This window comes from Artemia franciscana, chromosome 8 (assembly GCF_032884065.1).
Source record: "Artemia franciscana chromosome 8, ASM3288406v1, whole genome shotgun sequence".
NCBI classification, from domain to species: domain Eukaryota; kingdom Metazoa; phylum Arthropoda; class Branchiopoda; order Anostraca; family Artemiidae; genus Artemia; species Artemia franciscana.
The window spans coordinates 10,595,440-10,619,640 of record NC_088870.1 but is presented as its reverse complement, the minus strand read 5'-3'; the positions used below and the strand labels follow the sequence as shown (position 1 = coordinate 10,619,640).

General features: G+C 34.2%; 1 protein-coding gene across 1 annotated transcript in view; it reads right to left on the bottom strand.

Annotated features, from left to right (window-relative positions):
* Positions 1–3,521: 3,521 nt before the first annotated feature.
* LOC136029967 (all trans-polyprenyl-diphosphate synthase PDSS2-like) overlaps positions 3,522–24,201 on the bottom strand; it is a 51,892-nt gene continuing 31,212 nt past the window's right edge. Inside the window, exons 5-7 of the mRNA XM_065708531.1 lie at positions 23,102–23,350; positions 8,904–9,038; positions 3,522–3,713 (exon numbers count right to left, since the gene is read on the bottom strand). Of these exons, the coding sequence (XP_065564603.1) occupies positions 3,564–3,713; positions 8,904–9,038; positions 23,102–23,350 (534 nt within the window). The 3' untranslated portion in view covers positions 3,522–3,563. The remainder of the gene's footprint in view (positions 3,714–8,903; positions 9,039–23,101; positions 23,351–24,201) is intronic.

Genomic DNA, 24,201 nt, shown 5'->3' with positions numbered 1-24,201 from the left:
TTGATCCGGTGACTTTGGGGGGAAAATGAGCGTGGGAGGGGGCCTAGGTGCCCTCCAATTTTTTTGTCACTTAAAAAGGGCACTAGAACTTTTAATTTCCGCTAGAATGAGCCCTTTCGCGACATTCTAGGACCACTGAGTCGATACGATCACCCCTGAGGAAAAAAAAAACAAAAAAAAAACAAATAAACACACATCCGTGATTTGTCTTCTGGCAAAAAATGCGAAATTCCACATTTTTGTAGATAGGGGCTTGAAACTTCTACAGTAGGGTTCTCTGATACGCTGAATCTGATGGTGTAATTTTCGTTAAGATCGTATGACTTTTAGGGGATTCTCCCCCTATTGTCTAAAATGAGGCAAATTTTCTCAGGCTCGTAACTTTTGATGGGTAAGACTAATCTTGATGAAACTTATATATTTAAAATCAGCATTAAAATGCAATTTTATTGATGTAACTGTTGGAATCAAAATCCATTTTTTAGAGTTCGTTACCACTAACTGTTTGATAATTGAATCCGTGATAGATTATAGGAATTAATCTTTTTGCAAGGAATTTTCACCATATAAAAATTGTTGAATTTTGCTTCATTTGGTATGAATAAATTTAGTACCTTGTTTCTTTCCTTGAGAATTTTATTTTGCCTAAATAACATAATTTTTTGCCTCTTTATCTTTTATCTTCAAATACAATTAGAGCACGATCGACGAGAGAGATTACGACAGCTCTTTTAACTTGTGGGGGTGGTTTGATTTAACATGTAAATATCAATTGTTTTGTGTTGGTTTTCTGTAAATAGTAAAATTGTAGAGCATATAAAAAAGGTGGCGTTAAATTCGTATTTTTTGAAACATATCATTTGGGGACATGGATGACGTAATTTCACTTTGGAACTATGGGGAAAATGAACTTTGGGTTTTTTATGGATCACCTCAATAAAAATGGTAGGAATTTACAGTTCACTTTAGAACTTGAAATTGCAAACAAAATCTCATTCCTAGATGTGCTAATTATTCGTAGCTTAGATAGCAGCCTTGGACATTCAATTCAGTTCACAGATAAAGTGAATTTCTTCTGAAAAACTAAGTGAATATCATGCTGAAAAACTAAAATATCATCGCATCAGTGAAGTAATAGACCGGATTAGCTCCGAAAAGTCCTGTTTTCCACTTGCTTTGTGAATAACATTATGTCCTATATTCTCATCAAAACTATTATGTAATCCTGATCTTTAATGCCCCAAGACAAAGATACTGGCAATCCAAAAGTATTGAATTCAATTAGTACATTAGAGTGACTTTAGCACGTATTTAGATAAGTATCATACTATCCCGCTTTGTGAGTGAGCTCTCACGCTGCTGCTTTTTAAAACTAAAAACTCATTGAGTTTCAATAGTGCTGTTCCAAATCTCGCACACATGCCCAAAAACTCTCAAAACTGTTTACTTTGACAGTCGAAAGAATCTTAAAAAGGCTGATAGCTATCAAGGTGTACATACTGTTAAAGCAGGTAATGGGAAAGCTGTAACGTGAAGTATCAGTAGCCTAAAAGAGCCACACTATAATATAGCAGCAATTCTCTGTTTATTTTCGGGGATTATATTAAGGCAAAAATAATATCACAGTGTCATAATTCATGTCACTGCCAGGCTGCCAATCAATATTGTTTGTCCAAATAATCATATGGTGCTTTTATAGTTGTAAGATACTGATCAATGAGTATCAAGCATGCAGTTGGGTATGCATTATTTTTATAATACCAGTAGCTTTGAAGTGAACAACTCCATCCATAAGTAACAGCAGTAAGCTATATATAGTATACTTCAGACTTTGAATGCTATACTCCGCAAGCAGTATTTGATTAAATATGGTATAGTCCTTTTGATAAAATGGTATATATAAAATTATAGAGCATGATATTCATGGCTAGTATATGTCGGTTACTGAATTAGTTTACATTTTTAACTGTAATTCAGAAAACTATCGATATTTCTAACTTCAATCTCCACTAATTTACATTCGTTACTGTTCTGCAAATTTTAAGCATAAAATACTCTTTGCTTAAAGCAAAACACAAGTTGTGCTGCCACAGCGCTGGCAACTTTTGCAATTCTGCTGATGGCAGCTTTGGAATTGATGCATACCTGGGGCTGACAACCCCCATAATTTCTCAAGACAAGAAAATAATTTGCACTTTACTGAAAAAAATTACTGTGGATTATCAGTTTAATATTACATGCTGCTATAACGAATTTGTTTTCGGTAAAGTCCAAATTATGTTCTGGCCTTAAGGAGGCATGGGAGTTGGTAAAGACATGGGGATGTATTTAAAAAATAAATGGGCTTGGGAGTAGGGCTAATTTCCCTTCTTTCTCTTAAAAAGGGCACTAGGACTTTTGATTTAGTTCAACATCCGTCTAAATATTCCTTGAAAGCTTCACCTTAATAATCTTTGCTTAATCTAGCCTTAATAATCTTAGCGTAGAAGTAATAGTTTTAGCACAATTAGTAGCAGTATGTGCATAACACATTTGCTTTCTTCAACATCCCCTTAAACACGTGTTGAAAGTTTAAACTTGAATAGAACCTATGCCTCAACCATTTCTGATACGTCCTCTTGACAACCTGTGTGTGCATAATGTGTTTCGATTTAGTTCTGTACACTTCAAATTTCGAAATTTTTCGCCCTAATACCCTTAGCTGTAGTAGGAGCAACAGTTGTAATAGTATTACGATTGATAGTAGTAGTTTTAGCCTAAGTAGCAGCATTAGGAGTAGTAAAAGAAATAATAATAATAGTACTAGTAGTAAAATGAGCGGAAGCAGAAGAATTAGGATGCGAATATTTTTTTTTTTTGGTTAGTTAAATATCCCCCACAACAAGCCCCGTTAGCTTCAACTTCATACACCATATTGTTCCTAAGATATTGCTGTTGCACCCTTTTGACAACCTGCATACAGAGAACTTGTCTTGACTAAGTTCACCCCCCCCCCAAGAAACAATTCCTTAAAAAAAGTTCACCTTAGTACCTTTAGGCATAATCGTATTGGCATGAATAGTAGTAGTATAATTTAGTTTTTAAGATTTTAGTATCCCATTGCCCTGAATGGATAGAAGGGTGAAGATCTTCTTTTCTTATTTTCTGCTTCTTATATTGAGGCGCCGTATCTACACAAGATTATAAATTGTTTTTACGTCCCTCAATCTAAAATTTGTTTTTTAAGATTTTAGTATCCCCTTACCCTAAATGGATAGAAGGGTGAAGATCTTATTTTCTTATTGCCCTGAAGGGATAGAACGGTAAAGATAAGAACTTTGAAATACGTTCCTTTGCTATGCTTTTGTCTTCTTTTGTGCTTATTATGTTGAGGCGTCCTATCTGCACAAGATTATTAATTTGTTTTTATGTATGTTACTCAATCTATACTTAACAAATACTTTATCTAATAAACGCGTCTTATATAAAATTAATGCCTCTATGCGCTAATAACGCAAATAAAACTCCATTTATACAAAAGATATATATACAAATATATTTACTCATAATAAATACAATGTAAATCATCTAAGAGAATTCATTATTTTTTCAAGGGCATTCCTTGCAATACCATCGGGAAAATAACTTAAATTTTCTAAGGCCATTTTCAAATGCGAATATTTTAATTCCTGAGCCTGAGACAGAACCTCATCAGTGTTGGCCATCTTGATGATCTGGAATAAACAGACTTAAACAAAATCTTCCACTTAAGACTGATGCATAGCTGATAAAAATGTACTTATAGACTTATAACTGATAAACATACTAAAAACTGATATAAACGTACCTGAACAAACATACACAGCCAGTGATATAAAATAACTCAAATGACTTACAGCCGAAGTGCTATTTAAATAAAAAGCACGCCTACATGAAAAATCTGAGCCAAAATAGAAAAAGTAATCTTTGGTATCTGACCTATTTCTAAGGCCACGGTCTTTCCAAAAACATTTCCTCAAATTTAACATCAAAGCAGGTGCTATGAAGCAGTTGTTCATCTATTTACAGTGCAAACAGAAATTTAAGGAAGAAATACATATAGCCCACACATAAGATTTAGGTCTAAAAGAAGAGAGGTAACTGATCTCTATCGATCTCGGTCAACACAAAAATAACTTGAGACATTTAGGGCAGCTGGATAGACATTATTTTGGGCAAGCTGGGTACAGCTGGCCACACTTCAGAGGACCACATCTGCATATCATATAGCACCCCTATCGAGCACGGTCAACACGAGAAACAACCTATTTGAGGCGTCTGAAATCCTCCCATAACGGATAAAGCCGGTGTAGTAGTGAATACAATAAGAATAAAAAGCAGGGTGCAGCTTGCCACACGTCATAGGATTACATATGCATACCTGTGGCTACCACAAATTCCTAAAATATGAGCACTCAAGGATCTTAACCACTGAAACTTAATACTAGATTCTTTTTCTCCTCAAAATTCAGATTCCAACAGATAGAAAATCAAAAACAAAATTATTACATCCATGTTGGATGACTCTTTGCTCTTTCTAGCTGCGCCTTCGCTTGATGTTTTGTATAATAAAATTCATAATGCTGTCTCTGAATTTCTAGCTTTTTCTCAACAAAATTTGTTAACCCTAAACTTTTCTAAAAATCTTTTCATGATATTCTCTAGACTTTCGTCAAGTGTTGGCAATGATCAAATCATGGTTCGAGGAAATGTGATACAAAGGGTAGCAACAACAAAATATTTGGGGTTTTTAATTGATGAAAACCTGTCGTGGAAAAACCATTCAAATGCTATAGCTGAAAAATTAAGCAGAGGTCTTGGGGTGATGCGAAGAATTAAAAATCTAGTCCCAAAAAAGATTCTAAAAATGATTTATTTTTCTATATTTTGTCCATATATTAGCTACGGATGCTCTATATGGGCAAGTAATTTTGTAACATGTTTCAAAAGGGTACAAAAACTTCAGAATAGAGCTGTAAAATTATTATCGGAATTTTATGATTCTGATGATGTTCCTGCTCATGAGCATTTTAAAAAGAATAAGTTAATGGATGTATCCCAAATTCGTGATTACCAAATTGCGATTTTCTCGTATAAATATTTGAATCGCCTGCTCATCCCTGCTTTTGAAAATCTTTTTACTTTTAATAGATACCATCATGATCATAATACAAGAAAAGCTGATAACTTAACTCATGAGTTTAGGAGTACTACTCGGGCATCTTTTGTGATTCGCCATTATGGTCCCCATGTTTGGAATATTTTGCCCGAGGGTGTGAAAAATGTGCCTAGTCTTCTGGCTTTCAAGTCACGGGTAAAGAAGTTTCTTTTATCTCGTGAATAATTTTGATGTAAGCCCTGTTCCATGTTGTCATTCTATTCAAGGCATTTCCCTGATTTACTTGCTGTTAATTTTTTCTGTTAATTTTTATCTGTCTTCTTCTTGTCTTTTTGCTCTTTCTCTTTTTCTCCTTTCTTCCTTCATCAGTTGAGTTTCTTTTGTATTGAGTAGCGTGATATGAATGTGTTTTTAATTAGCTGAGGGTGATAACCTCGCTTGCCTTTACAAGCTTATTGCCTTTCTTGGCAGGAGAATGGCGAATAGTGTTTGCTTTCTTTTCTTAATAAATGTATATCTCATATCTCTATTGGCTTAACGACCCTACTTGACTACTAAGGTCCTTGCGCCAGCCCTACAGTGTGCTACTACAGCTGAATTAGGACTCATGATCTCAAATTAACAAGCTGAGGTTAAACTCACTGCGCCACCATAGGATACAGAACAAATACATTTTGGGCTGACAAGTATTTTAAAAAATACAGGTATTTGGAAATTTCGCTAGTCTTATGCAGTAATTGATCAACGGCTACCAAGGTCGTAGCTGGAATTTTTCTTCAGGGGTGGGGGGACAAAAAAAACTTTAAAAATACGCCAAAACTTTTTTACATGCATTTTGTTACCTTTATACGAGTCAAACAATCTTTTTTTGTGGGGGGGGGGAGAATGGGGTAAATACCCTTGTACCCTCCTAGATTGTACCACGATGGCTACCCTGTTTCTTCTTAATCAAAAGAAACAACCATAACAGAATTTCACTTTACCGGTTTTCTTAAGCATAAGACGAACCCTGATGTTGTAAGAAGAAAAATACATTAGTTGCCGATAAAAGGATGAAAAGTACAAATCTGGCCCCAATTATAACGCTTTTAATTTCTTGAGAAAAAAAAATCTACAGATGACAAATATTAAACAAGACATCGAGATAACATTAAAAGTATCGAGATGTGCATGTTTATATTTGGAGTTGCTAAGCAAGAACAAATGTTCTTCTGCTCAAGCGCTAAAAGAAGTGGACGGTTTTGCTCTCCTTGCTGTACAGCTTCTATACACTGTGTATACACCATGTATACACTCAACATACACTCCTATATGCTATGTTTAAACAGATATTCTTCTGCTCAAGCGCTGAAAGATGCGGACGGTTTCACCGTCCAAGCTGTATAGCTCATCCTATCTCTAATCACACTTGAAAATAATCGACAATTGAAAACGCCCAATATTATCATAGTTTTAAGTCAGTTGCTTTCTCTCTCTCTCTCTCTCTCTCTCTCTCTCTCTCTCTCTCTCTCTCTATATCTATATATATATAAAAATAAGTTGTCTGTCTGTGGATGTGTGGATGGATGTGTCAGGTGACGTCACCTGAAAAAACTGGATCAGGTGACGTCAAAACTGAAAAAACTAAAAAAAGGCAAAAACTACAAAAAAAACTAAAAACTAATAAAAAAAATAAAAAAGGTAAAAAACTAAAAAAACTATAAAGGTAAAAACCAATAAAAAACTAAAAAAGAAACTGAAAAAACTAAAAAAAGGCAAAAACTACAAAAAAAAAACTAAAAACTAATAAAAAAAGTAAAAAAGCTAAAAAACTAAAAAAACTAAAAAAACTAAAAAAACTAAAAAAAGGTAAAAAACTAAAAAAAATAAAAAATAAAAAAAAACTAAAAAAAAGGAAAAAACTGAAAAATAAGCTAAAATAAAGGTAAAAACCAATAAAAAACTAAAAAGAAAAAAAGGAAAAAACTAATAAATGACGACACTCAAAGAGAAAGCGACCAGGACAAAAGGAATGTTCGATTAGCAATCAACAAAGCACCGGGACACAGGGAGTATAAATGACGACCAGGACAAAGCACCGGGACATAGGGAGTATAAATGACGACCAGGACATAAGTAAAAAAAAATTAACAAAACTAAAAAGAAGGTAAAAACTACAAAAAAACTAAAAAGAAAAAAAAACTAAAAACTAATAAAAAAACTAAAAAATCTAAAAATCTAAATAAACTAAAAAAGAAAAAAAAAGGAAAAAAATAAAGGAGAAAAACAAAACTAAAAAACGAATGTATATACAGACCGGTACACCGGGATACAAATGACGACCGGGACACAGGGAATATAAATGACGACCGGGACACAGGGACACAACTACAACGGGGACACCGGGGGAAACAGGGGGATATAAATGACGACCGGGACAAAAAAACTAAAAAGAAAAAAAAACTAAAAACTAATAAAAAAACTAAAAAATCTAAAAATCTAAATAAGCTAAAAAAGAAAAAAAAAGGAAAAAAATAAAGGAGAAAAACAAAACTAAAAAACGAATGTATATACAGACCGGGACACCGGGATACAAATGACGACCGGGACACAGGGAATATAAATGACGACCGGGACACAGGGACACAACTACAACGGGGACACCGGAGGAAACAGGGGGATGTAAATGACGACCGGGACACCGGGACAGGGAATGGTCGATTAGCAATCACCATCAACAAAGCTCAAGGGCAATCATTAGAATCATGAGGTATAGATCTGAATACAGATTGTTTTCCCATGGACCATTATATGTTGCATGTTCAAGAGTCGGTAAACCTGACAATCTATTTATATGCAAAGACAATGGGACAGCAAAGAATGTTGTATATTCGCAAGTTTTACGTAGTTAAAACCATATATATATATATCTATCTATATTCACAGGTGGGACATAGGGACACAACTACAATGGCGCGTAACTATTATGGCGCGTAACGACTTACGCGCGCGGGGGGGCTTGGGGGGGGGGCGCGAAGCGCCCCCACCAACTAGGTGTTGGGGTGGCGCGAAGCGCCACCCCAACAGCTAGTATATATATATATATATATATTGATGCTAGTGGAATACCTAAAACACCAAGTGTACAGTTGCCGTAATTTCTGAAATGTCAAAACAGAATCAACAATCTTCTTCTTACTATTTTTGAATAAATTTTTCTATGCTATAAAATTGGAGTTTTTTATAAATTATTTTGTGTTTTCAGTAAAGACTGACGGTGTGGCATTTACGTCATTGGATGGTATAAAGGGGGTTATACCCTCTGTCCTTTGGAGTATGTTTGTGGAGTTTAACTTTTAATCTTGATTTTAGCTATGATAAAAATTGGATCTTTACCTAAGAACAAATAAGAGAGGGATATACAAACAAGGGTACCAAAACAGAAGAATGTTGAGAATTTTCTCCCCCTAAATTCCCCCCTTCTCCCTCGCCTAGATTTTGAAAACCACGTTTTTTTTTGTTTGTTTTTTATCAACAATACTTTTTTGTTACTTTTCACTGAAAAATATTGGAAATTTTTCCTAAATTTTGGAAAAGATATTTTGCCCCACCCCCTAAATATTCGTAAATTGGCGACCCTGCTCGTACCCCCCAAATAAAAAAAACACAGCATTTTCAACCAACTACAGCAAGGATTTCTGTAGTAACCCAAACCGAAAATAATTCCTCTTAAAACTAGTAACAACAGATAAACAGCAACAAAAAAGAATTAAAAAGAGGAGTATACCTTCTCTGGTAGAAGAGATGCTTCTAAGTTGTTGCTATTTTTGCTTAGCCATATGACTAAGGGCAAGCATGATCCATCCAGGTCGTACTTCGAATCTGATACTGCATTGTTAAAAGCGGTAATGTCTTCATTAGCCTGGAATATTATAGTTGAAAATATATTTCTATTAATTCCAAAATAATCACCTAAGAATGGCACAAAATAAGTAAACAAACTAAAGCTAAACCCTAATTGTTATTAACAATTACATCTAATGTGAATTATAACGAACAATTACCAATTAAAGTTAATTAATAATTAATTAACAACGGCTACAATTAGTTATAGTTAATTATAATTAATAAGAAAACTCTAATCAATTAGTCTTTAATTAATCATTATTAATCATAGGTCTATAGCTAAATTATATTAATTATTCAAAGACGGCTAATCATAGCCCTCTCCTAATTATATCTAACAATCAAACAGTTCGTGGTAACGAACTGTAGTAAGGAGCGACCCGGCCCAATAGTAACCAAAACTCTAAAAAATGGAATTTTGATACCAATAGCTACATCAAAAGAATCGCATTTTAATGCTGGTTTTAAATATATAAGTTTCATCAAGTTTAGTCTTACCCATCAAAAGTTACGAGCCTGAGAAAATTTGCGTTATTTTAGAAAATAGGGGGAAACGCCCCCTAAAAGTCATAGAATCTTAACGAAAATCACACCGTCAGATTCAGCGTATCAGAGAACCCTACTGTAGAAGTTTCGAGCTCCTATCTACAAAAATGTGGAATTTTGCATTTTTTGCCAGAAGGCAGATCACGGATGCGTGTTTATTTGTTTTTTTTTTCTTTTTCCCAGGGGTGATCGTATCGACCCAGTTGTCCTAGAATGTTGCAAGAGGGCTCATTCTAACGGAAATGAAAAGTTCTAGTGCCCTTTTTAAGTGACCAAAAAAATTGGAGGGCACCTAGGCCCCCTCCCACGCTAATTATTTTCCCAAAGTCAACGGATCAAAATTCTGAGATAGCCATTTTATTCAGCGTAGTCGAAAAACCTTATAACTATGTCTTTGGGGACGACTTACTCCCCCACAGTCCCCGTGGGAGGGGCAACAAGTTACAAACTTTGACCTGTGCTTACATATAGTAATGGTTATTGGGAAGTATACAGGCGTTTTCAGGAGGATTTTTTTGGTTTGGGGCAGGGGGTTGAGAAGAGGGGGATATGCTGGGGGAACTTTCCTTCGAGAATTTGTAATGGGAGAAGAAAATTTCCATGAAGGGAGAGCAGGATTTAGGCTACTAGCATTATTTAAAAAAAAAACAATTAAAAAATAAAAGTGAAAAAGCTTTTTCAGCTGGAAGTAAGGAACAGCAATAAAACTTAAAACAAACAGAAATTATTACCCATATGAGGGGCTCACCTCCTTCTAATACCTCGCTCTTTACGCTAAAGTATTTTCAATAATTTCAACTACTTATTCTACGGCTTTTGTGATTCAGGGGGTCATTCTTAATGAATTGGGATAAAATTTAAGCTTTAGTGTAAAGAGCGAGGTACTGACGATGGGGCGAATCCCCTCATATATGTAATAAAAACATGAGAATAAAAAAGTTCTTTCCGTAAGCTAATTTATAAGTTACGTAAATCTTTTACCAATAAAAAGATTCGTAAAAAATTAAAAGTTCTAGTTGCCTTTTTAATTAACCAAAAAATCGGGGGGCAACTAGGTTTCGTCCCCCGCTCTTTTTTTCTCAAAATCATTCGATCAAAATTATGAGAAAGCCATTAAGCCAAAAAAAAATATGCAAATTTCGTTTTGATTATTCCTCTGCGGAGAGCCAAAATCAAAACATGCATTGATTCAACAACGTTCAGAAATTAAATAAAAAAAACAAGTTTTTTTAACTGAAAGTAAGGAGCGACATTAAAACTTAAAACGCACAGAAATTACTTCGTATATGAAAGAGGCTGCTTCCTCATCAACGCCCCGCTCTTTACGCTAAAGTTTTTTACTGTTTTAAAAAGAAGAATTGAGAGAAAGAGTCAAACTTTAGCGTAAAGAGCGGGGCGTTGATAAGGAAGCAGCCTCTTTCATATACGAAGTAATTTCTGCGCGTTTTAAGTTTTAATGTCGCTCCTTACTTTCAGTTAAAAAAACTTGTTTTTTTTTATTTAATCACAGTTGAAAACGACTTTTATAAAAACCCAAATAATCCCCTAAGAATGGCAAGAAGTAAATAACTAAACTAAAACTAAAGCCAAGTTGTTATTAACAACTATGCTTAACGCAATTAGCCAATTTCAATTATAATTAATAAATTATATTGATTAACCAAGGAGGCCTCCCTTAACTCTAATTAAGAATCTAAGGTAATCAAGGTCTGTACGGGTCAAACTTTGAATCTGATATAGCATTATTAAGAGCGGTAACGTCTTCATTAGCCAGGAATATGACAGTAGAAAATACTGTTTATTAATTGCAAAATAATTCCCCTAAGAATAGTACGAAGCAAATATCTAAATTAAAACTAGAGCTAGTTGATTAACTAAATTAGCGATGCTACTAAGTTGTGGCTATTGTTGCTTTTCCACATTACTAAAGGTAAGCAATATCTATCCACTTTAAATTTTACTGTTCAATTCATGGTAATTAATTAATTAACTATATTAAGACACCTTTGCCGACTAAAGCATCTATTTTGAAAACAGAATAAGGTTGATCATAAGACCAGAGGCTGAAACTATTTTCCATTTCAATTCAGGCTCCTTATCTTAATTAATCTAATTAACACTTAATTACCTAATCAACATAACTCCTTATTTTTGTTGAAAAGATTTTTTTAGAGATAGGAAAGGACTTGCTTCTTAAAATGAATTGCACAATAATTGATAGCCAAATTTGTACTTCAAAATAGGTCAAAATGACAAAAACACAATTTAATATACAATACAGTCCTTAATACAAGTCAGGCAGCAGAGGGTTAGAGATGATACAGGGTGAGAGGGAAAATGAACACAATCATCCTGGAGCAAAGCACCTTTCTATACCATTTAGTTATCTATATATATAAAAATAAGTTGTCTGTGGGTTATGTCTGTCGAGTGATGTCATGTTTGTGTGTCGACTGACGTCATGTTTGTCGACTGACGAAATTACAGACCGGGACATCGGGACACAAATGACGACCGGGACATAGGGAATATAAATGACGACCGGGACACTCAAAGAGAAAGCGATCGGGACACAAGGAATGTTCGATTAGCAATCACCATCAACAAAGCACCGGGACACAAATGACGGGTGGGACACAGGGAATATAAATGACGACCGGGACACTCAAAGAGAAATTACAGACCGGGACACCGGAACACAAATGACGACCGGGACAAAAATGACGACGGGGACACAGGGAATATAAATGACGACCGCGACACCCAAAGAGAAATTACAGACTGGGACACCGGGACACAAATGACGACCGGGACACAGGGAATATAAATGACGACCGGGACACAGGGACACAACTACAACGGGGACGCCGGGGGGCACAGGGGGATATATAAATGACGACGGGGACACAGGGAATGTTCGATTAGAAATCACCATCAACAAAGCTCAAGGGCAATCATTAGAATAATGAGGCATAGATCTGAATACAGATTGTTTTTCCCATGGACAATTATATGTTGCATGTTCAAGAGTCGGTAAACCTGACAATCTATTTATATGCACAGAAAATGGGACAGCCAAGAATGTTGTATATTCGCAATTTTTACGTAGTTATATATATATATATATATATATATATATATATATATATATATATATATATATATATATATATATATATATATATATATATATATATATATATATATATATATATATATATATATATATATATATATATATATATATATATATATATATATATATATATATATATATATATATATATATATATATATATATATATATATATATATATATATATATATATATATATATATATATATATATATATATATATATATATATATATATATATATATATATATATATATATATATATATATATATATATATATATATATATATATTCACAGGTGGGACACAGGGACACAACTACAATGGCGCGTAACTAATATGGCACGTAACGACTTACGCGCGCGGGGTGGCTTGGGGGGGCGCGAAGCACCCCCACCAACTAGGTGTTGGGGTGGCGCGAAGCGCCACCCCAGCAGCCAGTATTACATAAAAGTCACCCTCGTTTAAATTTTTAAGAAGGGGGGATAGCATTGCCCAGCCGCAATGGTACAAATGAAGTGTTAAAAAAAAGATGTAAAATATAAAAAGAGGCAAGAAAAAGAAATAAAATCATTGAGAATTTGGAAATTTAAAGGAGTTTTTTAAGAAGATTGGGAGACTTAAATGTAATTTAGAGGAGTTAACCTGACATTAAGATTGTTAATGCTTCCTATATGTAGGACAAAACATAATAATCAATATTTTAGAAAAATTCTAAAATAAAAACCAGTCTGTGGCCCAACAAGCTCAAGTTGAACCATGGCTTGATCAGAAAGGGTGCACAAAAGCTAAATTAGAAATAAAAAATCTTAAAAAATATATGTCGAATTTCTTGTAGCATCACCGGGCGTAATATGCGGTAAGGATTAATCTTTCTTCACTGTGGTTATTAAACCTGCGCACAAATTAAGAAATTTTCCTAACCCCTGGTACCCATTGCTGCGTCAAACCCGACATGATTTTTTTCTGGCGGAACAGACGTACGACAGAATCGGATGGAGGTTCACAAAGAAACGCAGACTTTTGCGTCGCTGCGACAAACTCTAGAAGAAATCAAATCAGGTTTTCGAACTGATTTTTTTTTTTTTCATTTTTATTTTTCTTTTTTTTTAAATCAGAACAACGCATGCTTTTTGTCGTATAAGTTGAAATTATTCAACGCATCCGACATTGCAGCAAAACGGATGGTTTTGCGTCGTTTGTCGCACGATTTGTGTCATTTGTCACATGTCGCAGGATTTTGCGCGAAATCGCAGCAGTGGGAACCAGGGTTAACAACTCATTGAAGCACGAGGTCAACGCGGCTGCGCACGCTCCTCCTTCACCAATCTTATTCAAACCTCAACTCTTCCCCTCCCGTGGAGTTTTAATTTCCTTCGAATCGTTTCTAATCCCATTCCCATGCAGAAATCTTTCCACCCCGTTCAAGGAGGACCTGCTTTTTGATCGGTCACAGAAAGACGACCAAAAAGCACAATCTTTGGCAATCTGTCACCCTTCATCTATAAAACTAGGCCTATTCACCTCAAACTTACTTGGATAGTAGTATTAAAGGACAGGGGCGAGTGCTTAAAAAAATGTTGTACACATCTTAGCTGGTTTAATTTTTTGTCATTTCTTTTATTTTATTTTGTATGCTTTGTTGACTTGTTATTTTGAGCAGATTTTTTTATGTTTTGTCATAGCCCTGGGGCTTTTTTGCAATAAAATTTATCTATATCTTCTTCTTGATTCTTTATCAGGACTAGGAGTTTTCCGCCTCACCTGGCATCTGATATTCATATGTTGCGTGGGAATTTGTTCAACCGTAATCTCCCCAGACTCACGGCACTTTCTTAATAATCTTAATAGACTTAATAATAAAATCTTATTCAAGCACCCACGTTTCAGAGTTGTACTTGACCACTGTCATTACCATAGCTTCCAGTATTTTAATCTTTGTTTTTAACTTATCTCCTTATTCTTCTGAACTTTTTTTAAATTACGAAAAATCACCTTGCGCCTTGGTGAAAATAACTTACTTCAACACTTTCTCCGTCGGCTTTAATACTACTATCCAAGTAAGTCAAGCTATTCAGTTGATCAGCTCTGCAGTCCCCTCTCCGACCTCATTTATCGCTGAATCAAACCTTTACCCTATTTTCAGACCTATTCTTACAACTCTCAAAGCCTCAGAAAACCTACTCATGCAGCTAAAATATTGATCTAGGACACTCAAGTCACAGACATAATAAGCCGGTCTAGGAAAACGTAGCCTTCATGTTTGATACCCTACTCTCTCATAGCTTTTGCCCTACTCCTTAAGACAAAATCTATCAAAATGATTCATATAAATGGGGATACAACCCAACATGCCTAACTCCTGATTCAACACCAATCCAGCTACAAGCACCATTTCCTATGTCAACTAGAGCTATATTATTCTTGTACGTAGCACTGATCACGTTGATAAACCGTACAAGGATAGAACCATCGATAAAGCTGCACTATCAGCGGAATCAAAAACTTGCTCATAATCTATAAAGCTGAGGACTAAAGGCGCCTGACGACCCAGACCCTTCTTAATTATATGGTATACCGTATATCCCATATGGTGTACCAATTATATGGTGTACCTTATACGGTATACCGTACTGGGATAGAGCCATCGATAAAGCTGAACTATCAACTGAATCAAACAATTGCTCATAATCTATAAAGCTGAAGACTAAAGGGACCAGACCACCCAGACTCTTCTTAATCATATGGTATACCGTAAAAGGATAGTAACATCGATAAAGCAGCACTATCAGCTGAATCAAACGCTTGCTCATAATCTATAAAGGTGAGGACTAAAGGGGCCTGATGGTCCAGGCCCTTCTCAATTATCAATCTAAGCGTCAAATTTTGGTCAATATATCCGCAACCTTTCTAAACTGCACTATTCTTCTCCTAAAATCCCAACTAAGGCATCTCTTAGTCTAATAAAACATCATCATGTGAACTAATCTACTTTCAACACAAAATCTAGCTAATCCCTCTCTAAATACTGCCCTTGCTTTTATTACCTATCTTATGTAGAGGTTTAGTTAAAACTTTAGTGAAATCATTAGTTATTTCTTCTTTTTTAAAATTTCGGAAACTCATAATTCAAAAGCTCATTTACAATAGAAGCAGCACTTGAGGCCTTACTATTTTTCTATCCTTTTAGTACAGTCTCTAACTCTTCCTCACAAAATAAATTTTCCTCCGCTTCTAAATTGTCGAAAATGTGTTCACTCTTCTTCATATTGTTTGCTAGTTTTATCATGGTTAACATATTTTCAAAGTATTTTGAACATCTCTCCCAAACACTTATCTTATCACTAATTGTGGCCACTTTTATATCTTTAATTGGAAAAAGTCCAGGCTAACTACTTTCTCTCAGTTCATAATAGGCAAATGCAACATTTACTACTATGGCGTCTATCTGCATCTTCTATAGCTTCTGAAATTTTAGCCATGGCCTCCACTTCACACCTCCTTAACTCACATTTTAATGCCTTCTCTACATTACTTTATTTCCCCCTTTTCATGTACGATCCATCACCCAGAAACTTCTTGTACAAGTCCCTTCTTTTTTCTATTAAACTTCTAACATTTTTAGCTAGGTTTCTAACTTCCCTCCCTAAGACACCTTCTGCTACTTCGTAAAGTGTTTTGCTAAGACTTTGCCACCCATCTTCTACGTTGTCCAATTTTAGACTCTTTGGCTTAATATCCGACTGCTCCTGGAAAGTTCCTGGCCAGGTTTTACACCCTCCAGTTCCAAATCATCTCCTAATTATTTTTGGAAAGTTTCTTAATTTTCCTTGGAACGTTCTTAATGGCCGTTTTTATGACAAAAAACTCATTGTTTATAACTAGAATTTTTGTCCCTACAAAATAATAGTAGTCTGTTACCATTACTATTGTACTTCCCTACACAACATTTACGAAGCAAAATTTTACCGAATTTATGAAACCATTTATCCCACTTTGTACCAACGTGGGCATTGAAACTTCCTAAAAAAAATACCCTTTTCTCACCTACTATCAGCTCATTTTGTCATCTTTTTTTTCTAATTAAAACGATTATCATATTCACAATAGAAAAAAAAATATTCAAATTCCTTTTACTCCTTCCGTAAGGAAACTTTAATCCTGTAAAGGCGAGTCATACTGAGGGAATGTGATGCCTGAATCAGCTTGACGGCACCACTCTTTACCCAGCTCAAAAATAAATTTCAAATGTCTTTGACCTTCGAATTTATTTCTTTTTTTCTCTCCTTTTTATGTAGGATTCATTAGAGTCTATACAGTCTAATTAATTTATGAATAAGAGATCTACAGCCGAACTGGCCAGCCATGACAAAAAAAGAGATGAATATAAAGACTACAAACGGGTCTATGGCCAGTAAATGAAAACGAAGAAAAAAAAAATCAAACGAATATTTTGCCCGTATCTAACAAGGCGTCTTCAGCGTGGAAAAAAAACAAAACAAACCAAAACTAAAAAATATATATAAAACTAAAATAGACTAGTCTAAAATACATAATATACAGTTACTTAGCTTCTACAGTTTGTAGCTACCTTCATCAAACCACAAAAGTAACTGGATTAAAAAATTTTAAATAATAAATGACATAGGAATATATTATTGCAACATAATTTTATGCAAGGCTTTTGGTGCTGCTATTCGCTTAGGTTTGTTTCTTGAGCTAGCCCATGGGACATTTTGCAATACTTTATTTTTGATTATGGGCTCATTTTTTAAATGATATCATAAATAGGATCAATATTTATATTACCAGTATCTCTATTAATTGATAAACCTGCAAAATGTGTTTTTTATTTCTAATACTTCAAGAGCCCATTGAGTGGTAATACTAAATGGGCTCTGAGATGTCCTAAACTTTTCTGGAAAATTAAGGATAGGCTATCAAGTCATTTAATCATGATTTTCACCTTTCTAAGGTTCGGATGGCTGATAAACAACTCATTCTTTCACATGCAATTTTGCCACCACATAAGGTAAAGTATTTCATCACGTAAGCTTTTTCAAAACATAATTGAAGATATTTATCCCATAATTTTACCTAAAAAATCTTTATGAGTCTACTAATCTTTAGGAGCCTCTCCCCAAGATCCTCAACGTGTTTCCAGGTGGCGATAAGGGAACGCCCTACAGATCTGTAGGGTTCCATAGGAGGCACAGACCAAGGGGGGACCTTGTCCCTGGGGGTTCATAATAGAAACTGGGGCACCCTCGTCCGGGCCAATAAATACAGGTGGAGGAGGAAGAAGGCTCCTCAAATGTACAATCAAAAGGGCTCACCCCCATCGTGGGAGGATCCTCTATGGAAGGAGAACGGCGACAGGGCATAAGATCCAGATCTATGGACAACGGCCTCTGCAAAGGGCTGCCTCGACCCTTTCGGGGTACCTGCAAAACTGAGAACCTTGTGGTCAACTCTATTCCCACTTGAGGAGTGGCATCCCTCGAGAAAATTAGAGTCTAGTAAACAACACAGCATTCACAAGGGATTCTGGATTAATGGATAATTTTTCTGGGCTTGGTTTATTTTAACAGGCGTTTTTGGCTGAAAAACCTCTACCTAGCTAATTTATCTACTATGGGTCACCTCCCCGTAATACCATAATATTTGTAGGCATGAATATATAATGAGTCTGAGGTAATAGGCCTGGAACGGTCTGTGCAGGATTACAACTCTTGTTGATAGAAGAGCATCGCCAAGTGCTGAAAACCATGTTGTGACCAAGATTGGATCAGGATTCCACAAAGCCTCCATTCATACTGGAGGTCCCAGGGACTTCTTGTTGCTCATTTTATGACTAAAAAGTTCAGGTTATCAGTTATAGTAGTATGTTGAACCGACTGATGAAGATACTAGTGACTCAGATGAATTTTACTTACAGTTACAGGAGCACATAGACAGGGTCCAAGGTATAAATATGGTGTTTTACTAGGAGATTTTAACGCTCAGGTCGGTAGAAAATAGGGATAGATGGTATCCTCGCCTTGGTAAATCTGGTGTACGAAAAGAAACAGTAGTGGCTATAGACTTCTGTAATTTTTTAGGTATAATAATCTAGTTATAACCTATACCGTGTTTGGTCATAAAAGGGCACATAAGTTGACAAGGTATTCTCGTGATGGTAAGATAGCAAACCATAATGATTATATTATAGTAACCCAGAAACTGGCAGGATCAATACAAGATACTAGGGTACATAGGAGTGCTGTTACTGATGTTAAAAGAAAAGACCGCCATCTAGTACTGTCTAGGGTTAATTTAAAGCTGAAATTCCGGAAGGGTAACAATCTCCCCGGAAGTTATGATGTGGGTAGACTCCAGAATGAGAATTTGACGTGTTAATTAACGAATGATATCGCTTAGGAGGAGAACTGACAATATCACGAATAGGCACCGTAATCAAAGTCAGTCACGTAAACCAGCAGTTAATCCAGTGTTAATTAGGCTTGCGAATGACAGTGAAGCTTATCTTGTTACGATAAATAAAAGTTTCGAAAAGAGAAAAATCCTTTATTAGACAGTCCCAAAATATACTGAATATATATCGGTCAACTTTAGAGTAGCCGAAATATCCAGTATTTTTTGTGAATTATCACTGTCTAATAAAAGGCTTTATCCCTGTTCGAACTTTTACTTATCGTCATGGAAAGGCAGCGTGATCTTCGAAATTATCTATCTATAAATGGAAAACGTATCCAAGCTGATGGGCTTTGAAACAAAAATTTGCACGGACCTTCTGTTCTGCACTTAACGCTGCACTTAATCTGCACATAACGCTTTGCCCACAGGATTTCTCACTAAAGCGAAATATATGAAGGAGTCTGGATTATTTATTGCTTCACAGGTTAAACATAAAGAAACTCAAGTAGGGAACGTGATAAAAAAAATTGGCAAAGATATATGGGAGAGAGTTAATAAATAATTGAATTAGGACGGTAATGATATAAGTCTATATTTATATGATTTTGTGGAGAATTTTGTTGATTTGGAGTTTAGTGGTTTGGTTGTTAAATTAGCTGATATATGATGAATTAAATGATTACAATTATTTTATTTTCTAATTATTTCATATTATTTTATTTTTATAGTATTATTATTTTATTTTATATTATTTTCTTTAAGTGTCATGGCGACTGTTCTCTTGAAGATGTTTCTTACTTCATTCTTTTGTTATCAATAGGCCTAGTTATTACACTTTCTTTCCTTTCTTCGCGCCACATTATTCTCGATTTTTCTTTTATAAGGTTTGCATGTTATCAAGATCTGGTTTTTCATTTAAGCTTGTTTCTTTCACATAAAAATCTGATTTTTTCCTTAACGTTCATTTACCCACTGTACGAGAGAAACATATTTGTTCTAAGATCTTGAAATATGGTGGACCCAATTGTCGCTTTGCCGCCTACTGAAACAAGTGCAGAATAAAAGGTGTTGTAAAAATTCTTCGAGTTTTCACCTCTACACCTGATCTACGAGTGCAAATGAAGAAGTTATTCCTTAATTTTGTTCTTTGATGCTTAATGTTCTTATTTTTTCCTTTTCTTCTTTTGTATTACTCCACTTTTCTTTTTTTTTGTATGAGCGGGCAAAAGTAGAATTATTATTATTATTTGTGTATCCATTGGCTCTTCATATGGATGGTAAGTCCCTTTTTGTCAGTAAGTATACCCAGGGTCGAGCTATAAAACTTAATAAATTCGAGGAGCTCTCCTGGATCTAAGTAAAATATTTGAGAATCTATGTCAAGATGACGATTTTTTGATATGATGATCCATTCAATCCCAACAAATAAATATCCAATCCCCAGTCAAATTTCACAGACTGAAATAAAATCTGTTAAATAAATAAAATTAATGAATTTAAAAATTAATGAATTATTTCATTAATTAATTTAATTAAAATTAATTAATCATTAATTATTAATTAATGAATTAAAATTAATGACCAAAAAAGTTAAATTAAATAAATCTGTTAAATAAAAATCTCGTTTTTAACCACGGCATAGCATTTGAATGAATTTTGTAGTTTTTCAGGTTTGAATCAATCCCGGGTTAATAAAAAATTAGTTTAAAGAATAATTTAATTATTAACTATTAATTTCAATTGAATTCTGGGGAGGCTCCTCCTTTTATTTTGTGTTAAATATTTATTTGGTTATTTTGAATTTATTGAATGTTTTTTTTGTTATCATGTGGAGAGTTGAGGGGCCATCTTTTCACTCCGCTGTTTGGAAATAGTTTTACTTATTCATTGTTAAGCGTATAACCCAAATACGAGTTAACTTCGCTGTGGGTCATTAATTTGATAGTTCTTTTTTTTAAAGAATTATTAAAGTTATTAAAGAACTTGAACGCATAGCTCCCTATATTAGGAATAAACAGAATTTAGAAAAAAATTATTAGGGATTAAGATTAACTCCTCGACATTTATAACTGGAAAAACGCAAAAACTGACAAACATTTTTTACGCTCGGCAAGGTAGTACAGCTTTTGAGGATAAGATTTTAAATTTTTTAAAGATTTTAAAATTTTTAAAGATTTTTTAAATTTTAAAGATTTTTAAAATTTTTTAAATCTTAAGATTTTAAAGACAGACGGCAAAATCTAACTTTAAAAGCACAAAATAAGGTTAATTTTGAAGGTTCAAATTTTCACATCAACAAGATGAGTATTTTGAAAAAAAAGTAAAAAGAAAGTAAAAAAAAACTCGAGTAAAAAAGGGTGAGTCATCCATCCCACACAATGCTACAAAAAGAAGTATTTCCGTTCTTATTTGACAAGCAAATCTAAAATATCAAAGGCTTGCTTCTGATGACCTGAGACACTATGAATATACTTGAATATCTTTGAATATCCTATGAGAATCAGTAAATAACTGAAATCAAAATATTTTGATATCAAATTTACATTTCAGATAGAGTTAAACACGCCTCGCAGATAGGCTGTGACGCAAGAAAACTCATGTGGTTTCTAGCGGACGTCAAGGTATCAAAAACCTTTGTAAGCTATTGTCCCCTGACCGTTCAGCATATCTTGGAGGGGGAAAGAGCGCTATTTCTGCTCTAGTATGCACTGCGTCAATTTTTGTGACCTAAAAAACTTTTCAAAAGTGTCCAAAAACTATCCAAAGTGTCCAAAAACTATGTAACTATTTTAATAACTATTCACAAAACTATCAAACTATATAAATATTTTAACTATCCAAAGTTTCTAAAAACTATATAACTATTTTCCAAGTGCATTTCGAGTTAATATTTGATGTTGGAGTAATTGGCTTTTTTCGGAAAAGTGATCGAATAAAATATAAACAAAAACAAAATAAAACAAACATGATCCTTTAGCAAATTATACGTTTGAAAAATCTAGGTGATGTGAAACCGATTAAAAGTTAAAGTTAAAAGAAAGTTTTAAATAATCTTACAAGGGGGTTAACAGTCCTTCAAGACTAAATCTAGTCCTCCTTTGCTGGGAACACGAAATAGCCAAAACAATTTTCTCTCCGTTTTTCAAGTTGAGGAAATAAAAATAAAAATTGGGCTTTTCAGCAAAATGATCCTATAGAATAGCCTATATACAAAAACAAAACAAATATGATCCTTCCACAAATCATATGCTTTAAACAAATAGGTGAGGTGGGACTGTGGCGTAATTTTGTCAAATCCTGGGGGTAGGGGCAAACTTAGAGCCAATTTTTTTAAATCAAGTGATAATGACAGTGAAAAATGGGTAATCAACTATCATAATAGTACAATAGATACACCTAAGAAAATACCTAAGACATACCTAATAAAACTGACCCGTTTCTCTGGATGTTTGAATTATGCATGCATATCTTAGTTTTGAAAAGATTTTGAAGAAACGAAATTTCAGATGGGGGGGGGGGGGAAACCAAGGTCTGTGAAGTGCAGTTACCATTTTTCAATGAATATACAAAGAAAAAAACACATTTCTCAAAATGTAGGGGCAATCTTGTTGAACAAATACCCCACACCCCTGGTGGACAAAACCCGGAAATGCCCTGATGTGGGATCAAATAAAACTTCAAATCAAAGAAAGTTTTAAAAATCTTAAAAAGAGGTTAACAGCCCTCCGAGACTAAAATTTTATCTTCTCTTTGCTGGGAACACTAAATAACTGCAACAATTTTCTTTTCATTTTTTAGTTGATGAAATAAAAAATTCAAAATTGAAAAACTGGCTTTTTCAGCAAACAAACCCTATAAAATATACACAAAAACAAAACAAAGATGATCCTTCCGCAAATCATACGATTTAAAAATTTAGGTGATGTGGAACCAGATAAATTAAAAAAAAAAAAAAAAAGTATTTACGTTGTTGTTCTTACTTGGCAAGCAATTGCAAGATTTCTACCAAGCTCAAAGGCTTTCTTCTGATGATCTTCCGAGTGTCCAGAGAGCACTAATGCACCTTGACAGGACCTCGCGAGGAGACTAGCAGCTGAAGTCTCAATTTTAGAGAGCCAATCAGATACTTGGAAATTTGAGTCGAATTCTTGCGATCCGTTAGCCGATTTTTTACCATAGAATTCACTTTCGGAAAAATCACCTATGGCAGCACTCACTATTTCCACCACCTGAAATTTAGAGCAAAATAATTCCGGAATTTTCTACAAGCCTATGGAGCCATAATTCAGCGCTAGACAAAGGCAACCATTCAATAATCTCTTCATTTTAAAAATTAAATTTAGAAGTTCCTTTTTCATGCACGTTAGATTAGGATAAAACAAATAACTCATATGAGCTGTTTCCTCGCTAAAACAAGAAGCTAATTAACTATTCTATTTCCTTTTATTTACTGATTTTCTTTTTTACTTTTATGTACTTCTATTTCATTTTATTTATTATTTAATTTCCTTTTTTGTAAGCTTAGTTGTTTGAGCGTATTTTCTATTAACATTTGATTGCAATGTAATCAAACTATAATATATAATATTATAAATTATAACCCAGATATAAATTTGCAAAACATTACAAGAGTATCGAAACATTTTTTTTCTTTACATTTGTTGTTTAATCTAAGCAGATAAAAAAAATTTGAAAGTACGTTTTTCAGCATATTTTCATACTTTTAATTCTTAAGATCTTAAGATGAGCTTCCCAATGCCTTCATTTACATCTTGAAATAAGAGAAAAAAGAAGAAAAATCGCGGCCTTACAATTTGGCAGCAATAAACCCGAATGAAATTAGACCCATCGCACAAACTCTTGCGCTACCAAAATACTTTATTGTTTTATTCATATAAAATTGACGAAAATGAAAATTCTGGTTTAAAACTAATGCCATAGCCCTCCAAAAACGGAAAAAAATTACTTAATAACAATGCGCACCTTTTAGCCAAGATTTCAAAATATCTTCCTCGCGCAGTTCAACTCCATTAATCAAAATCCCTTATAGCCTAATTATTATTATTATTATTTTTTTAAG